At 36.1% G+C, this 16576-nt stretch overlaps 1 protein-coding gene across 2 annotated transcripts; it reads left to right on the forward strand.

Annotated features, from left to right (window-relative positions):
* Positions 1-1864: 1864 nt before the first annotated feature.
* Positions 1865-8910, forward strand: LOC120777493 (probable G-protein coupled receptor Mth-like 9). Of its 2 annotated transcripts, none has more exons than XM_040108836.1 (8): positions 1865-2886; positions 5223-5367; positions 5430-5621; positions 5684-5917; positions 5988-6144; positions 8307-8510; positions 8619-8719; positions 8785-8910. In XM_040108836.1, the coding sequence occupies exons 1-8, from the start codon at positions 2347-2349 to the stop codon at positions 8829-8831; spliced, it is 1620 nt and encodes a 539-aa protein (XP_039964770.1). In that variant the 5' UTR covers positions 1865-2346; the 3' UTR covers positions 8832-8910. The 2 variants fall into 2 exon arrangements, with proteins under 2 accessions (XP_039964770.1, XP_039964771.1); XM_040108837.1 differs by having other exon boundaries at positions 8640-8719.
* Positions 8911-16576: the final 7666 nt, after the last annotated feature.

The raw sequence follows: 16576 nt of genomic DNA on the forward strand, positions 1-16576 counted from the left end.
AGCGAATTAAGAGACATCTGCTACGCTGGCTAGGTCATGACGTCTGAATAGATGAAAATAATCAAGCTCTGAGAGTAGTCGACGCAGAACTCGTCGAGGGAAGCAGAGAAAGGAATTCTCCATTATCTCTAGACCACTGTGTATTCAAGCAGAGGTAGCTCGCCGCTGACAGTGCGATCAAGACATGTCATGCAGTGTTTAACCTCTTTATCAGTAGAAACAAGCGCTGCGAGAAGATACCCTTACTCCGATTTCATGACATTTGAAATGAGTCAGTTCTTCGCTATTTTCTTGCGCTCTCGCGTTGAGTCTCCGGACCTCTCGTGAAATCGATCAGCGCTGGTTAAAACTGAAACTTGTGCGGCTACGAGATCGTGCTGGCCCAGAGTGGAACGCTAGAGGTCTTCTGAACTCTGATTCTATGCAGCGAGAAAGGTAAAATGGAATGATCTAGACACTTTCTTCACTGCAATCCAGCTTTTGTTAGACTGAGGTTGTAAAAATTCGGTAGACACCCCTTCAGCAAAACTCCAAAGTGGCTAAGATTAAAATTAACTGTTTAAACTAATTTGTGGTGGGCTCAAAGCACTCAAAGCTTTGATATATAAAAGTGAAATGATTCATATCTATGAGTATTAAGACTCAAAACGATCCATCGTTCACAACTGTGCCAGTGGGAACCTCCGTTACCTTTAGGGCGAGGATCTGTCCTACGAGCTAACCGAACCTAAAATTTTATCTATAAAGGAGAATTTTTCCGTTATTTCTGTTGACTCCAAGATTAAGATCAACGTCTGTCCTTAACATAATTGCTCTGAGAGTGATGTATTGTTAGCTTATATTGAAGACGTTGACTGTTGTTTTGACCATTTTCTCACTTTGTGAAGTTTTTTTAACTTAAAATCAAGATTATCATGCGTTTTTAACATAACTGCACTGAAAATGATGACTTAAGAGCTTAAACTGAAGGAATCGACAGATATTTTTTACCACTTTCTCAGTGTAGGAAGATGTTAATTATTTCTAAGCTCAAAAATCTTCATTATTTTTCTTTGGAAGCAACTTTTACCATAAATATCAACTTGTTGGGAAAGTCGGATTATAATTTTAGCCTAAATAAACTTTTCTTAAGAATCAATCAGTGGTGAAGAGACAGCTTTTAGACCAAAAGCAATTATTATAGTGTCATAACCCTTACGGCTCCCGTATAATCTCAGTTTCCGCAAAATTACACGAGGTCCGAACTTTATAGTAATTGCTGAAGGTAGGTAAAGGTTGGAAAGCTTGCCACAAACCGCAGAAATATGGAGTCAATTTTGATATTGAAGAGTTCAAATATATGGCTTAAACATTAATCTTGAAGAGTTTTCCCAATCATTTTTCAAATATTTTGTATACACCAAGAGCTTTCAAAGCTCCACTGGTGCGGTCATTTTCAACAAGCAAGCGTTATTTTCAGGAGAAGTGCATGGTTGGTATTGCTCTGAAAAGATTTGACAATTTCCTTAGTAAAGTAATGTGTACGCCATCACTTTATTTTAAGTTTTCGAAGGAGCTTTTGCAAGCTTTTGATTTGTGACTCCACTAAACCGACAACAAGCTTTTTACTGCTTCAAGCTATTTTCCAAAATTTTAGAATCTTTCTTTACTTTTTTGCAAATTGTTGTTGGCTTATGAAGGCCAAGGTATCTAGCGAGCGTGTACTGTAGTCGAGCGCGCATACTGACACACAAACACGCACTCAACGAAATGTGAGCGCGCGTGTGTGCCATTACTTAGAATGAGCATTTGTGAGCGGTTGTTGGCTTGTCGCTAGCGCAAATGCTGGCAGTTTGTTTTGATTTCTGGACCGCTTTGGACGTGTGTATCTGTCCAACGAATGTCTAGCTAGTGCTGGTGGCTGGCAGACGACGACGACGAGCGCGCGCGACGGGTACAAGCGAGAACGTGTGTAGTTGTGTGTCTAGTGATTGTGTGGCGGCGGTGAACGTGCTGGCGACGAATGAAGAAAGAGCGTGTGCAACAAGTCACCAAAAATGCTTCAATGAAAAAAATCAACAAGTAATACCAATTTTAATTACTAAAAAAAGCAAAGAATTTAGAAAAAAAAATACGTCACAACGTGACGTCACCGGCGCGCTAGTCGAAATAAAAGCTAGCGATTGGCAAATTAAAAATTGTTTGTGCACTAAACATTCAACATTCGGCGAGTCGTTAATTACTACCACATCACCTTTGTGTGGAATTATTAAAATTTTCCTTTTCGTTTCGTACCAAAACGCCCGGGTGTGAGTCTACCGCGCATTGCATTGAAACAAATCACCGTTGCTAATTAATAATAACACAATGTTTAACGCATTCAACTTGAAATCGCAACTTTTGTCTGTGCTGTTGTGGCTGCTGTTGCCTTTCTTTATGAGCGTACGTCCGCTAGCGGCAGCGACACCCACTTACCCCTGCCCCTACGCGCAAACGGTGAACATAAGCGACGGTCTGCGTCTCAAAGATGGCTCCTATTCGTATGCTGGCCTCCTCATACCGGCGAATATGACCGCGCAATACAACTTTAAGGTGGTCGATGGCATACTCTCGAATGCGCCATCGCATACGCGCGGCTGCGCTTGCCTCCAACGGCCTTGCATTACCTTCTGCTGCCCGCCGGGTCAGTTGTTCGACGAATACAAGCACGCCTGCCTGCCACATGCGTCAACGCTGAGCGCGCAACAGCAAAGCGCGCAGTACACGCACATCGAAGTGTCCGATGTCAATGGCAGTCTTAAGGTGGTCAATATCAGTGATATGTTTGTGATGCGCTTCGAGGCGGGCTGCAGTCGCAAGTATATTGATAAAAGCGATGCGAGCTTCTGGAAGTGGGATCTATATGCGGTAAGGAAGTTTTGATTGTGTTAAGGAAATTTGGAAAAATAAAATTAATAAATTGGAAAATTAATGCGTGAAAATCGAAAGTTGAGCGATGTGATGTCAATAGTTGTGTTGGCGATGTGATATCACAACCATAATAAAGTTTGGCAAATTGATCTAAACAGCTTTTCATAACTCGTTGTTGACAAATATGAACGAATAAAATAATAATGCGATGTCAAGTCATGGAACAGTCAATACATAGAATACAACTGTGTTCGTGATGTGCTATCACAACTATATTAAAGGTTGGCAAAATAAACTAAAGCTAAACTGAAGTATTTGTGACAAAAAAAAACTAAAATTTTCATACAAAGTAATGATGTGATATCAAATCATGAGTTGGTCAATTTATAATCAATTACATATTTATATTTAAATTTTCTTCTAAACAAAATTTAATACACACTTCTTATTAAATCATAACCATACAATTTACTTTACTTGGAAGTGATGGTATTTGCTGATTCGATATCACATTTGTGTTGAAGTTCGACAATATTAACAGCCCAAATCGATAATATTAAAAAATTAAAAAAAAAAAGATTAAAAGATAAAGTGATGATGTGATATCATCATACAATAAATTCTAGCTAAGCCATTCAAAAAGCCCCAAAAATTCGCTTTCTAATAAATCATAAAACTCGTCATATGTTATTTTTGAACTGATAGCTATTGATGATGTGATATCACTTAATAACAACATGTGATATATTTCTTTAATGTGATGAAAAGCAATAACAACCTTCCTCCCTTCCTGGAAACTAAAATATATCATGTGATCTGATGTCAATTTCAAAGTGAATATGTGAAAACAACGCGATTTATAACAAAGTGTGTCATATGTGATGTCACCATATGATGTATACAATATATTTTTTTATTTTAATGTAAGAAAAAATAGTTTTTAGAATTTTATAAAATGAAAATATATCATATGATGTCATGTCACATAATATTACAATGATGTGATATCAGTTCCTTTAATTGCGGCTTTAAGAGTGCGCAGCGAAAGTAAAGTAGTTTTCAGATAACTATAAAATAATGATCCAATATCAAAATAAAGACTTCTACAGTATTGTATACACATTATGGTCTCATGTTGAGGTGATGTCGTTATTAGTTATTAGTGATTATTATAGAAACTTGTGATTCACTTATAATGGAAACACTTAAAAAGTTTCAAAGTAAAAGGTGAAAAGTTTTAGAGCATACTATTTATAAAAAAGCGGGACATTTATTTTCAGTTGATATCACTTCATTATCAATATTACGTGTGATGCAATATAAATAAGTTTTTTAATTTAGAAAATGTGTAAACGTAAATAAATTAACTAATATGTAAGAAAAAATGTGGGTGAGCAAAATGTTTATTAAAAATATTGGATTCAAAAATAATTTTGAAATTAAAGAATTCCGAATAAGAGTTGCATGTGATATGGTGTGGTGATGACTAAAATAGTCTTCATTTGAACAAGTACAAGTACAAACTAAAAAATTCATATTTATTAATAAGTGGTGATGTGATGTCACTTGATCGGTCTATCTGTTTGTAAGTGACTAAATCGTCACAACGTCGCAAAAATTAAGCTAAAGAAGTAGTTTTTTTACAATAATATCATATGATGTGATATCACTCAACGAGCTAGTGATGTGATGTTTGTATGTGATTTATATTATCGCAGTATTTTTTCAAACAATCACAAATAAAATCATTAAAAAATATATATGTATGTTAGTTACAATTACGAATAATATAATGAGTAGTATATGAAGTGATGATGTGCTGTCGCATCGAACGATGTGATATGAAAACTTCGTTGCTGAAATAACGTTGCTTTTAAACTAGAAATGCTATTTACGTTGAAGTGATATGATCAGATAGAAGATAAAAAAAACATTGTTAAAGATAAAACTAATTTGCTGCTTGGCATCACTGCGATGTTATATTTCTTGAAAACTGTTTATCTTACAGTGCAATCTTATGTCACACAAAAAATATGATGTGATAACACATAAATTCTGTACAGCACATTTCTAGTAGAAAAATTAAAATTTTGTAAAAAATATTCAAATTTGCTAACTGTGATGGTGCGATGTGAAATGATGTGATATCACTACTAGATTGTTCCTAGTTTTTGTAAGAAATTAAGCAGCTGTACTCACAAACTTATGTACAAAATTCAAAATATATTTGTAAAAAGTGTTATATTTCATATAGATGACCGATACCAAGCATCTGAAAAATAATCAAGTGATAATCACAAAATCATATTTCACCTCCAAATTTACCCTTTCAGAATGGCTCACTCTCCAGCTTAGGTCGCATTTGGGATACAGATCAGTACTGCCTAACGCCTTTGGAACACAAGAAAGTCTGGAGCTTGGTGCCACTCACATGCGAACGCTCGGCACATGGCTTCCGTCTTTGGATTTATGCGATCTGTAGGTTTGCTTACTCGTTAATTTCGTTTCTTTATTCATTATTGCTTCACTTGTGTGCCTAGGCTTATTTATGGCTATACTGATTTACGCCTTCATACTGCTCACGTTGGTCTCGATTAAGGCGGTGCGCAATGGAGGTTATGGTGAATCGCTCATCTTTCATCTGGCCTCCACAATTATTGGTTTATCGGCGCTGACATATCTGGCGTTCCGTTCACGCTTAGAGCTCTCTGAAACTGCCTGTCGTAATATTGGTAAGTATGACTGCGCGCTATGACTAACATAGAAATGTTGTCGATAACACTTTGTCTTGCAGGTTTCATTGCTTATGTCTTTCTGATATTCTCTTTTTTCCTGCTGACCATCATAAGCTGGAATTTTTGGTACAACTTCAAGACGCGACGCTTGAGCAGCTGGAAGCGCAAGCTAATCTACATGTTCGCCTTCGGTTTGGCGGTGGGTTTAAGATTCCTGCTGAAATTCATACAAGACTCCGATATTTACCAGCCGCTGAAGCCCGGCATTGGCGATGCTTTTTGTTGGTTTGATGGTATGAAAGGCACTTGAAGCTTCTTAAATAATTGTTTTTAATAACTATTTGTTGTTTCTCATTCCACTAGTTCGCTTGTGGGGTATTCTCTTGTACTTCTACGTACCGATCTTGATTTGTTTGGCGTTCAGCATGTTGCTTTATCTAAAGACCTATTTACTGATTTGGAATTTGCCCGAAGACGTCATAAATGTGGCTGGTTACGACATCAAGTTGATAAAAGCGCAGTGAGTATTTTAAAGAACTGTTTAAGGAAGGGCAATGAAATAGTGGTGATTAGCGCTTTGTTGGTTGCCGCTGCTTTTTTATCAACGATAAATATTATAGAAGTAGTTTTGATAAGACTGTTCCAAAAATATTCGGGTCCACGTAGTGGTCACAGTTAATTAATTCGAAGAGTCGAGTCTACAGTCGATATCGCTAATGTAGGATAAGTAACTGAGAGAGCTTTTAAAATCTTAAACGATTTCTTAAGACACTTAACTAAAATTATGGCCAGACAGCGCTTTTGACTATGATATTGACAAGTGGCAAATTAAAGAACGAAGTAAGATAAAAAAACTGAGGATATTGAGGCTTTCATATTCACTGATAAGATCAATCAGTTTGTTGACGGTGGGCTTCAGTCTTTCACACACTACGCTTGATAAGACCTTATATGCGATGAGGCATGCTTTTATCCGACCATAACTTGCAAAGAAGCTGATGCATGCACCTTGACAGTTCTTCGCCGTCGCATTTGAATAGCTTGGCCGGAATTCATCGGTTCTGCCGCATTTACTGCCGTTGTTCTTAAGTCGCGTAATTGCTTTTCGAACCTCATCATAGTCAGGCAATGGAACATCTGTTCCACCGTCATCGATTGGGAAATCTGGTTCGCCATGTCCAGATATTACACTTTCACTACCGCTCAGCAGGTTGGAGAAGTGAACATCAGCTACTAGATCACCATTTTGGGTCCTAAAAGAGCATGCTCCATTCTAGAAACCTTCCTGCATATTCGTCTCACTTCGCCCTTCAACCCTCGGTATCTATCTCAATCCACTGATTTGGGTTCGATTGAGCATTGTGAAGAAGGCTGTGCAGATGAACGTAAGGTGCTTGAAATGCTGTCCCACAGTTCGTTTATACTGAGTTGCTGATAAGTGACCTCAGAAACCTGGAGTGCAAGTCGAGTAGAAAACCGTTTCGTTGTCGGCTGTGATAGTACCTTCCCTGTGTTTGTTGACGTGGCCGTGCTTTGCTGTGCAGAGGCGGACGCGTATCTTCGCTACAACAAGATAGTGGTCCAAGTCGATGTAAAGTTCTCGGAGCGTACGCACGTAAAGAACCCTGAAGATATGTCGTCCAGCTATTACAAAACGATGGATTTGGTTTCGAACTTTTCGATCCGGTGACAGCCAAGCAGCTTGATGATTTTTTTTGTGCGGGAATCTAGTACTGCAGACAACTATATTTCCAGACTCTGCATATGTAATATGTCGGATTGGCTCCGCTAAAGCTTCTTCTCGTCAAGAACCCAGAAGATATGTCGTTCACATATTACAAAACAATGAATTTGGTTTCAAACTTTTCGATCCCGTGACAGCAAAGCAGCTTCATGATTTTTTTTGTGCTGGAATCTAGTACTGCAGACTTATTTCGACACTCTGTATATGTAAAATGTCGGATTGGCTCCGCTGAAGCATCCTCTCTTTTAGCCGTGACCCCTGGCTTCACACGGATTGGCTACTGCATCTTACACAAGGAGTATAACTATAGTCCATAAACCCGGATATGCCTTAGAGAAAAATATGATGAACTTTCCTCCAAAATCCGAAGTTACTTATATGGAGTAAGCATTACAGACGTTCTATAGCGGTCTTTTTCCAACACTTGGCTTGTTAAGTGGCTTTAGGCATAATTTCTTCAAGATATAATCGCTTCTCTCATCGGTTGGGTTATAAGTTCAAAACGAACCGACGCTTGGATCTATATATTCAATATAATCTAAGAAAACTTGTGAAAATATACGGATTATAGTCCGTTCCAAAAAAATATAGAGAAAATAGTTATTTTTACACCTTGAACCTATTAAGTTTGCTTTAAGGAAAACGTTGAATACCCTATAAAGTATATAAATAACTGATTGGCTATACGAGCCGAGTCGATTTAGCCAGCTTCGTCTATCTGTTCGTTTGTATATACGTGAACGAAGCTCTCAGTTTTTGAGTTTTGATAGTTGCCATTCAAACTGTCGGATCCGATTCGGAGTAAAGACACTTTTATAATCTTTATGCTATAAAAAATGCACCTGTGTAGGGTATTACAGCTTTGGATCTGCCGAAGTTAAAGTTTTTTCTTGTTTTACGAGTATTGTGCCATAACCATATATCTTCCTTCTTTCTAGTTTCTTTGCATTCTTTGGTTATCTTCTGGGCGTCACTTGTGTTTGGCTACGCGAACTCTTTGTCTATTTGACATTCCGTTGGCGTGGACAATATTATATAATCGACTTCATAACGGGAGTTTGCGTATTCGGCCTGTCCGTGGCGGGACTTATATTTCTCTTATACAAAAATCCTTTGGTGCGAGCCTGGTGGCATGTTAATGTGTAAGTATGCTAAATAAACATTATATATATTGATATATGTAATACATATGTATATAAATATATGAAACGCCTGTGGAAAAGATATAGCTTTAGCATATAATTATTTAGGACATTTTACTTGCCTTACAGAGCGGAGGAGAGAACGGAAAACGGCGTCTACTTAACGCAAATTTATCACACGGAGCAAGAGAGAACCGATAAACTCAAAGGTGAAGTTAAAATTTTTTGATAACACATCTATTCTGATACTGATTTTAAAATTTTTTCTCCACAGAGGGCTACAAGCACGAGATCAAAGAGGAAGATCTCGCCTTAAAATAAGCCATGCCTATAAACATTAGCAATGAAAATCATTCGACTGAAGTGAGCTTAGTTACTTGTGAAATTTATTTGAATCCATGACTTATATTAAAAATATTTTTTTTCTAAAGAAATAAAAAAAATATTTCAAGAAATTTTAAATAAATATTTTAATGTAAAAAAATATATGCATTAAAGGCATTTTAAGGACATTTTAATGTATCTTAGAATACCCAATAAATTACAAACACTATCATACAATGTTGGTGGGACTATCACGCAATATGTACATATGTATGTTCATAGATTATTAAAAAATTGTCAATTATATTTTATAAACTTAATATATAATTCCTCGAAAATTTTGTAAATTTGAATAATATTGCAAAGAATATACATACATATATTTATAAAAAAAAAAAGTTTAAATAATTATTTTTCTAAAACATCGATTTTTTTCAATTTCGACGACAATAAAAGTAAATATCGAAAAAAATCGATATGTTATCGATAAATATACATCATAAAAAGAAATTTGTTACACTTAACGCACTGAGTAGTAAATCTCTTTTATACTGTCATCAAATTACCGTTTATAGTTTTTGTGAGATTAGAAAAATTTATCGATATCTTAATTCAAGAATGTTAATAGCGATAAAATTTCAATTACGCGTAATGGTATTGATCAACGATACTGACCAATTGTTTAGATCCGATAATATCGATAACATTCCATATTTCGATAAATATTTTATCGATAAAAAAACAATTTGTTAACCTAACTTACTGAGTAATTTTAATAACGCTTTCATTCTGTAATAAAATTAAAGTGTTTGTTAGAAAGATGAGAAAATTTATCGATATCTTAATTCGGATATATACAAGAATGTTTATAATAATAAAATTTCAATTACGCACAATCTTGCTGAAAAATAGCTAACAATTTTTAATATCTGATAATATCGAAAACATTCGATATATCAACAAATATTTTTATCGATAAATATCGATATGGAAATTTAAAATTTTTATACTGTAGCAACATTTTGGCAAAGAATTTAATAGTATTATTCACCAAACGGTTCGTTGAAGACTGAGATAAAAAAGAGTATATGTTTAATATATGTATATATATGTGTGTATATACGTACATATATGTAAGCTCATTGCCACGCCCACAAAATGCGGTTAATCGAAAATCGATAAAATGCCATAATTAAGCCACAAATTATATAAAACACGAAATTGAGGCCAGGGATTGCAGCAGGGGGTGGCATATGTGGGCTGACATTTTTATAAAACGTACGTGTCCTCGCCTTCTAATATGTTTGATGTGTATATCTCACAAATCACTAAAGCTATTTTAACCAAATTTTGCTCGAGATAAATCTTGTGGGCACGTCTTTCGATAGTGTGGATATAGGTGTAATTGGATGATGGGCATGTAACGATTATGTTGAAAATTTACAAAAAACAAAGCAGCAACAACGCAATCGGAACAAAATCATAGATAAATAATAACTTTAAGGTACAACTCTAAATTTTCGACATCGGTCCATAACTTCCCAAGATTCTAGGCACAGAATATGTAGACCACAGTGCTTACAGCTGAATTTTTACCCAAAATATCAATATAAGAGATACAGCTGTTGAAATTTTGAATCAGGACAATAAAATTATTTTCAATGTCCTAAGCATATACAGAATTTTAAAACTATTTCCAATGTTACATGCAAAGGAAAAACCTTAAGAACTTCAACAGAAATATACCGCTGAATTATTACCATCGCCCGAAGAGACCCAAAAAAGAGTTCCACTGACATTCTAAATTGAAAAACTGAAGACCAATATAATGTCCAAATATCCAAGAAAACAACTTCCCGTCGTCTGGTCGAATTTGGACTTCACGGTAGGGCAGCACGCAGGAAACCATTGCTGACTAAAATTCAAAGTAAACAACGCGTAGACTTTTCCATCTCTTATTGATATTGGATAACACATCAATGGCAGTATGTTGTTTGGAGCGAGGTAAACAAAGTTAAGCGCATAGATCCTGATGGTCAAAGGTGTGTTCGCCGACCAATCTGTCAAGAATTTGATCCTCGCTTTGTATCCCGCTTAGTGAAGCTTGGTGGAGGATCAATCATGAAATTTTTTTCCTTGGATGGTGTAGGTCCGCTCGATACGATTGATGTAATTTTAAAAAAGGAAAAATACGTCGGCATTCTAAAAAATGTCATTCTAACATGGACTAAGCAGGAATTTGCCTGTTATATGGGAATTCCAAAAAAAAAATAACAATACAAAGCATACGGGAAAGTTGACACAAAGATTTTTTGTTGAAAATTCCATGAATGCTTTAGAGTGGCCTAAAGAGAACACATCTGGGTTGATGTCTAAAAAGCTGAAGGTACCAAAAATATCACAAATATGGATGTAATTTTTAATGAAATTAAGACGACTTGGCAAGCAACACTACATAGTGGTGCGCTGTCAGAGCTTTATAACGTCAATTCGCAATCGATGTGAAGTAGTATTAAGGGCGTATTCTGGTCTAGAAGCATGAATTTCAGGTAATTTTTAAAGTGTCGTAAAAAAGGCAATTAATATTTTTACTATCCATTTTTTTATTATTTACTAATTTTAGAAGAGTACAAAAAAAACTTAAAAACAAAAAGAAGTAAAAAATTTCAAAAATTATGAGCTGACGAAGTGGGGGGTCTCTAAAAATTTCCACTTGACCATACCCATGATTTCAACCCTCCTAGTTATCTGAAACAAAAAAAATAGATTATTAATCTAGAATAATGTCGCAATGGCCGGAACTACGGAAAAGCGGCGACTGCCGGAAAAAAAGTTTGGATCACTTTTTCTGACTATTTCGAATTTTTAAAAAATAATAAAAATAAAAATTTGGGGATGAGGCTAGTTCCAACCATAGACAAGCCTATAAAGAAGACTCTTTAAAAATTTCAAGTAAATCGGTCCAGTAGAACCTGAGAAATCGTGGGTATCGTTTCGAAAAAGTCAGTTTTGAGAAAAACGCGTAGTCTTTTGTTCGATTAGTTCCGGCCGAACCAGTTCGGATGCCGGGTCAGAAAAATGCCTATATCTCCGAAAATAATTTGAATTTTGAAAAATCTTCTAGTACACATATTCACATACACATATATATGGTTAAACTTTGAAAATATAAAAAAAGATTCTTTTAAATTTCTAGACCAGAATACGCCCTTAAAGTAAAAGGGTTAGGTAACAAAATACTACCTGAAAGTAAGCAATTTTTTTTTAATAACAGTACTTTTTGCTTGTAAAATATTTTCGTTTCTAATTAGCTGTCGCACTCAAATCGTTGATTCTACACATTTTTGTTAAAATTTTCAAAAAAAAAATAATTTTTTATTAAAATTTTTACTATCAGAGTTTAAGTTTAACGTAAGTTTTAATAAAATGAGTGAAAAAGCAGTAAAAATACGTGATTTATTGGAAAACAGCATCATTTACTTCAAACTATGTACATATGTATGTACCATTTCTAACTAGCTGTCAACAGCTGTATATAATTAATTGAAATTCGGAAGTAATCCTTTTCTGATGATAATATGACCGGATGTCAAAAATCGGTCAAATCGGGTCAATACTTCCGCTAATATAAACATTTTCGAACTAACGGTTGAGTTAGCTTATCAAATCAGGTTAATGCTCTTCATAGCGTCCTAATACAAAGATTTTGGAACTTTCGTCAGTATATAAGCTACCTTAGCAAAATTATGTGAACGTATAAAACTAGATATCGTAAAGAGCGATATCGAAGTTCCCTACTTTTTTAAAGCAAAAACACAGAAACTTCGAATTTAATGGGGAATGTTTATTAATATTCAAAACAATATTCTTTGGTATGTAGTTTTTGAAGATTATCTTTTTCAAATGTTGGTCGCGGCTCCCAGATGATCCATTCGTTGAATCCAATTTCCGATGACTCGTTCGAACATTTCGATTGGTAACTGGCAAATGACAAGCGTGATGTTTTGCTCCAAGGCCTAAAACGAAACAGGATTCTTCGCATGGACCTTAGACTTTACACAACCCACAAGAAAAAGTCTAACATCAAATAGTTGGTTATTATGGCACCATAACGGTCGCCATTGTCGATGATTCCACCGGCCCACAAACCACACCAAAGCGTTTGTTTTTCTGGATGAAATGCCAGCTCTTGAATCTCTTCAGATTACTCCTTACATACCCGTTAAGCTAGAAATGGGCTTCAATGCTGAACAAAATTTGGCTCGAAAACGTAGAATTTTCTTGGAACTTTTTAAGAGCTCATAGAGCGATGCGATGTTGCTTGGCTGGGTCGAGCGGCTTCAGTTTTTGCACAAGCTTTATTTTGTACGCTTTCAATTTAAGATATCGATGTAAAATGCGCCAAGTCGTTCCATACGTCAGTCCGGGTTGGTGCGAACGTCGCCGAATCGATTCTTCACGGTCTTTTAGCTTAATAACGGAAAAATGTGAAATCGGTACGCGAGAAGTTAATGTATTGAGTTCAGATCTGCTTTAAGCCCAAATAGACCCAATATAGAGATCACCGACTTTCCACCAGACATCAATGTTGGTGAAAATGTATGATACTTTATTCACAACAATTTTGAATTGATAACCTCCTCTTTTTTTCCCCCGAAAAACTCAATGTAATCACAAAATGCCAATACCGTTTAATGCCATAACCCATTGTAGGTCAGTTTTCTATAGTAACCATTCGACAAACACTGCCACAGAACAGTTGGTGAATGCCTCCCGCGAGTCCTGTGAGTACATTAGTGGAGCGCGCCAAGGCGGGAGAGTGTCAACTGGCCAAGCAAACAGACAAGCAAATAAGCATGCGGATATGCGATAAAATTATACATAAATAAATAAATATGATGGCACGCGGACAATTAAATGAAGCGCTTGAAACAAAAGGACAACTGAAGAGTGGCATTATTTGTAGGTCTGAGGGCATGTGTGTATGTGTGGTGGCACTAAAAGGTACTTGCATCGCTACACTATGGGAAATTAAAGCGGAGGAAGCAAAGAGTTGCACGTTACCCATTCATATACACTTTACTAATTGTGGCCTGTAGGAAATTTAATAAAAATTACCAAAAAAAATATTATTTATAATTTTAATGAAATTTTCTTTTTAAATTTATTTTGATGCCACTTTCCAGCGGTGCGCGTTGTATACAGTTACATTTGCATGTAAGTTTGTTTATTTGCTCAGCTGCCATATATAATGTGCCTTATGAAAATGGGAGTCCATTTACCTGCTGTGCCGCATCAACGGCATGACAGCCGCCAAGCAGCACATAGCACGCACAAGCACCGCCATAGACAATCGAAAAAATAGATACGTATGCTCACACAAATCGGCGCAATTTTATAAACAAATGTATTTATGGATGTTGTGTCCGAAAGAAATATACATGCCGTTGGTACATATACACAATTGGATATTTCGCGTATCTTCACCTGTGTGCCCTGTAGGAAATATTTCGCAAACAATAAATGAATAAAAAGCAAGAAAAAATGTGTGCTTATCTTGTAACCTCAAAAGATTTTTTATGGAGATCTTTACCTTGACTTGTATCGTTCAGTTTGTATAGCAGCTATATTTTATAGTGGTCCGATCTGAACAATACACCCGGAGATTATACCGTTGCCTTGAAGAGTAATCTTTCCTAAATTTCGTTAAGATATCTTCTTAAATAAAAAAGTTATCCATACAGGAACTTGATTTGGATCGGTCAGTTTGTACGACAGCTATATCCACTAGGGAACCAATATTGGTGGTTCCGAAAAATAAGCCACTTCCAGGAGAGAAAAGTGCGTTAGCAAATTTCAAGATCGTTATATCAAAAACTGAGGTACCAGTAGGGATGACAAAATTAATTATTCATGTAAGGAACTCACTCGTTAATAATAATTTTAGCAACGGCTCAAGTAGCATTAAAAATGTTGCCTACATTTCGGTGGGCTAATAAACAGCTTGGTTGATATATAAAACAACAGATTGGATTTTAAGAAAAGTTATGTACTAAGATACTTTTATTATTTTATACTAAATATTTTTGAGGTTGGCCACAAAAGACCTGCTTCTAAAAGAAGGTAACTGTGAAAAGAACTAAAAGCTACGGGTATATGTTTCACATATATAACAGGTCGCTTGAAAAGTCCCCGGCTTATCATAGACATTTTTTTGGCAAAATTAATTTTATTTATTCAACATAGTTCCCTTCAAGGGTGATACACTGATTATAGCGATTAACTTTTCGATACCATTTTTGTAGTACGATTTGTTTCTTTGCTTCAAAACAGTCCTCAGTTTCGGCAATCACCTTATCATTCGATGATAATTTCTTCACAGCGAGCATTCTTTTGAAATCTGAGAACAGGAAATAGTTGCTGGAGCCATATAAAACTCGGAATTATAAGGCTTAAACATGTCCAAACACTGCTCTGAATCATTAGTCCTCACTTAGACACGGTCAAAGCTATATAACAAACGATCGCCGATAGTACGATTTGTTTCTTTGCTTCAAAACAGTCCTCAGTTTCGGCAATCACCTTATCATTCGATGATAATTTCTTCACAGCGAGCATTCTTTTGAAATCTGAGAACAGGAAATAGTTGCTGGAGCCATATACAACTCGAATTTATAAGGCTTAAACATGTCCAAACACTGCTCAGAATCATTAGTCCTCACTTAGACACGGTCAAAGCTATATAACAAACGTTCGAGTGGCAAACTGTTGAAATGCTGAACTTTAAAAGTGTCTCTCACTCGAGTAGGATCGATTTGGAAAAAAAAATTAAAATTCATTGGCCCACTTCCCTTATCATTTCATTGAGTTTCAGATAACTCACATGTTGGCTGATATATGCGGTATAAAGTCACCCGAAAGTTCGAAAGTCACAATGTTATTCTTTATTGTATGTCATTATGTATGGAACTTATTTTGCATGGCCACTACGGCACGATTGCAGAAGTTCAGACGCTGAACCCGTTTTTCGAAGGTTTTCAAGCATAAATCGCCCGATACTGCTGCAATTTCATGTTGGATTCATACGAAGCCCAACAATCGTCGCTGGTTTGTTGGCATAGACCATAGACTTCACCTAGCCCCACAGGAAATAGTCCAACGGCGTCAAATCGCTCGACCGAGACGTCCAATCGACTGGGCCATTTCGTGAGATAGCACTTTAACCAAACTTGGTTTTCAATAAATCGAGTGTGACATTGGCTGTGTGGCTTGGCCAAGTCCATATCATCCAATTCGGACAAAAAATATCCGGTTATCATTGTGCGGTAAGGATTCCCATTCACAGTAACGTGCCGATTTGATGATCATGGAAGAAGTAAAGCCTAATGACGCCGCCGGCCCATAAGCGCACCAAACCGTACTTTTTTCGAGATGCAATGGTGACTAACGGAGTATGTATGAATTTACATCCACAGGAATAAAGAATTTCACTGATATCCCAAATCGTTTTTGTTTAACTTAAAAAAATTTTTGTAGCGCTCTTATTGAAAACTCTGCTCTTATTGACTCTGACTCCGAATTTCCGTAGTAAATTTTAATAATTTCTACTCATTGTTGGATCGTATATATTTCCATGATGAAATGGCAAACCTCACTGAAGAGAAATGTCAAAAGAGCAGGAAAAAATATAGCGTCGTTTGCTGTCCCTATCGGTCTACTTTTGTAGCGACCCTATTGGAAAA

The sequence above is a fragment of the Bactrocera tryoni genome, chromosome 5 (genome assembly GCF_016617805.1).
Source record: "Bactrocera tryoni isolate S06 chromosome 5, CSIRO_BtryS06_freeze2, whole genome shotgun sequence".
NCBI classification, from domain to species: Eukaryota; Metazoa; Arthropoda; class Insecta; order Diptera; family Tephritidae; genus Bactrocera; species Bactrocera tryoni.